We start from the raw sequence: 3,045 nt of genomic DNA, 5'->3' as shown, positions 1-3,045 counted from the left end.
TTTTTTAAATAATTTTTTTTTTTTTTTTTTTTTTTTTCAGCTGTGGCCCCAGCCACAGGACTAATGTGATCAGCTGTCTAACAGTTCACGATTCGGACTCCTCCACCACCAGTCCTCTGACTCCCAAGCCCCAGAACGGTCACGCGAGGGTCCAGTCCTCACGACTCTTCAAATCCCTGGCAGTGGTGGCTCCATCTGTGAAAGCACAGCCTGTGGAAAGCTCAATATCAGCCAAAATCCCATCGGCTATAGGCAAGTATTAGCAGTTGTCCCATTTTTATTCACCATAGCTTGGTCAACAGTTCTTTATAAAAGAAATGCATCACTAAAAACTGCATTCGTCATGTTTGCTTCAGCTCTTCCACAGAATTACTACATAAAGCCTAAGAGAGCCGCTGTCGCAAGGCAGCCGAGCAGCTCTGGAGAGAGTGTCACTGACCACCAACAGGAGGAGCCCAGCAGATCTCAACCACTCAACCTCAGTCAGGTGACCGCTTCTGTCGATGCTCAGCGCCGCAGTGTATCTAGGGCCCTATGAAATCAGTTTCCCCAAATTCCGTTTTTTTTGGGGGTTTTTTTGTTTTCATTTTTCTGGATTCCATTTTTTTGTGGACCCCTTTTTAATGGTTAAATTAATTTGTATTAATCAAAAAGCATGTCTAATTAATTACAATCATGAAACTTATTACATTTTACATCAATTTATTAAAAGTTTAACAAAAACTACATGCCTAGGGCCCTATGAAATGAAAGTTTTATTGTTACCAAATTCTGTTTTAGCATGTCTAATCATTTGAATGTGTAAAAACAACTTAATTTATTAAAATTTATTCTTAAAATAGCCTTATGAAATGTTTTTTTTCCTCAGAAATTCTGTGTTGTGTGTTTACATTTTTCTGGTTATCAAATGAAGGCATACAACATTAATTTCATCTATCTTTTAATTATTGAAAATTAAACACTTAATTTTTGGCAAACAAAAGGGATTTACTGTTAACATTAAAACATGGCAGAAATATTGTGTGATTTATTCCTTAAAAACTGAAGTTTTAATCATTTTTGTAGTAGTAATAGTAGTAGTAGTATTATGTACATTCTACTGAATAGTAATATTTCAGGCACAATGTCTTCAAGTCAAACCAACCTCTAACCGTTGCAGTCTGTCAGTCTTATAATGGAAGTGGATGGGAATCACGGCTTTGAGAGTCAAAACAAAAACATACACAAACAAAACCAAATGAAACCCTGCGGCTCGTGACGATACATTGATGTGTAAAGACGCGAAACGATCGGTCTGTGCAAGAAACTGAACAGTATTTATATTGTTTTTTACCTCTGATGCACTGCAATGTCTGAACTGTCATGAGACAGCCGGCGCATGACGCGTCGTCGTCTTCTTGCTTTACGGCGGATCGCAGACTTATAAGTGCATTACCACCACCTATCTCTCAAATGGACCATTGACACACTATCTACAATCTCACTTGGATGCCCTGGGGGTAAGCAGATAAACATCACATTTTCATTTTTGGGTGACCTATCCCTTTAAGTGTAATGACCTGCTTTTGATTAACTCGTTTCAAATTGGACAAATTCCGTGACACCCCGCGTTGTACAGTAAATTCCGTTTTTATGATTGTATTCTGCGATTCCGTATGCGTTTTCCACATCGCAGAAATCATAGGGTTCTACGTATCGTAAAGAACATGTGGTTTAGTTTCCTGTTTTCCTACTATGCAGCCAGTCTTATCCCAAAGGACTCCATTGGAGGCGTGGTCCACGGACTCTCCGCCCACTACCAGCAACATTATCCCGCCCATCCTTACGTCAGCACCAGCACCATTAGAGGAGGCGGGGCTTACAGCGGCTATCAGCTGAGCCCGCGGAGGGTCCCTCAGTACCCCTACATATGAGACGCACAGACTGATTTTACGACCGACAGGCCTGCCGTCAACTGCTGCAACTGGTTTTATCTGTCCTATTTATGTTTTAGAATGTTAATATTTAGAAATCTATCATGTCATTTTGCGTCTGTTTACTGAGAAATTCAGTGAGTTAGGTGAGTTTATTTTCTTAGCTCAAGGAATGCTGACGCGTTTTTAATTCGTAAGCAATAGCGCGATTAATGCTGACATAAAGGAACAGGGATCGTGACGCCGTGTATTGTCTGTTCGACTAAAATCCTTACACTAATCGTTGACTTGTTTTAGACTCCATTTTGTTTTTAGATTCAGTGCCGTGTTTTTGTTGACGTAGGGTCTCTTTTGTTTTTAAGTTATGTTTGATTGTGAAGCCGACTGGTTCTCAACCACTTTACTGGAAGGTCAAGATGTGGAAAGAAAAAAAAATGTATTATGTGCCCTGGTCGTATTGTTATTTAAGTTAGCGCTATATGTTAGTCCTGGTAGAATCGTAGAGTGTATGTTGTGAGGAATATCAGTGAATACGAGGAACTTTTATTTTCTTTTAAATTTCAGTTTTTAGCTCAAATTGTTTAATCATGTCAGTACTCTCCCTGGCCAACGGGGGGGGGTTTTAACAGAAGAGCTGGGATGTCAAAGCCGAAGAAAATGTGATGCTACTTTGAATACCATAATTACACACCGATGATTGGTTTTCTGACATTAAGTGTGGTTAATTTGCAGCATATCTGAGTAGTCTGCTTTTCAAACTAGAGTACACCAAATATGTCTCGGACCCTTGACGGACAGTTAACGTGAAATCTTTGAAATTCTGCTCAAAATGACACTGTGACTGACCTCTACGGTCCTTCTTGTTCTGGTCTCAATAACATGATGTGCCTTGACATTCTCTCCAACATGTTTGGCAGTGTTTTTGAAGTTCAGAGAACATTTAGCATCAACCAAGAAAGTACTGTACACATTTTGTAATGTCAAGCAACGATGGAAAAAAAAAAAACATTTTTCCCCATTGTAATTCCATCAAATAAACAAAACATCAATTCAACTTTGTGTCTTGCTGTTTTAGCTTTAAACTTTTATTTCTTTTACAACCCAATCGTCTAGCTAGTCACTCTAAGCTAAG

At 39.1% G+C, this 3,045-nt stretch overlaps 1 protein-coding gene across 5 annotated transcripts in view; it reads left to right on the top strand.

Annotated features, from left to right (window-relative positions):
- The window catches only part of LOC107699342 (homeodomain-interacting protein kinase 1-like), an 18,841-nt gene extending 18,295 nt beyond the window's left edge, over positions 1-546 (top strand). For all 5 annotated transcript variants that reach the window (XM_016500571.1, XM_016500573.1, XM_016500572.1 and 2 more), the window contains 2 exons: positions 41-252; positions 357-546. In XM_016500571.1, the coding sequence (XP_016356057.1) occupies positions 41-252; positions 357-538 (394 nt within the window). In that variant the 3' untranslated portion in view covers positions 539-546. The remainder of the gene's footprint in view (positions 1-40; positions 253-356) is intronic.
- Positions 547-3,045: the final 2,499 nt, after the last annotated feature.

The sequence above is a fragment of the Sinocyclocheilus anshuiensis genome, unplaced genomic scaffold, assembly GCF_001515605.1.
Source record: "Sinocyclocheilus anshuiensis isolate Anshui unplaced genomic scaffold, SAMN03320099.WGS_v1.1 scaffold42, whole genome shotgun sequence".
Lineage (NCBI taxonomy): Eukaryota > Metazoa > Chordata > Actinopteri > Cypriniformes > Cyprinidae > Sinocyclocheilus > Sinocyclocheilus anshuiensis.
This window is presented reverse-complemented; position numbering and strand designations above follow the sequence as displayed.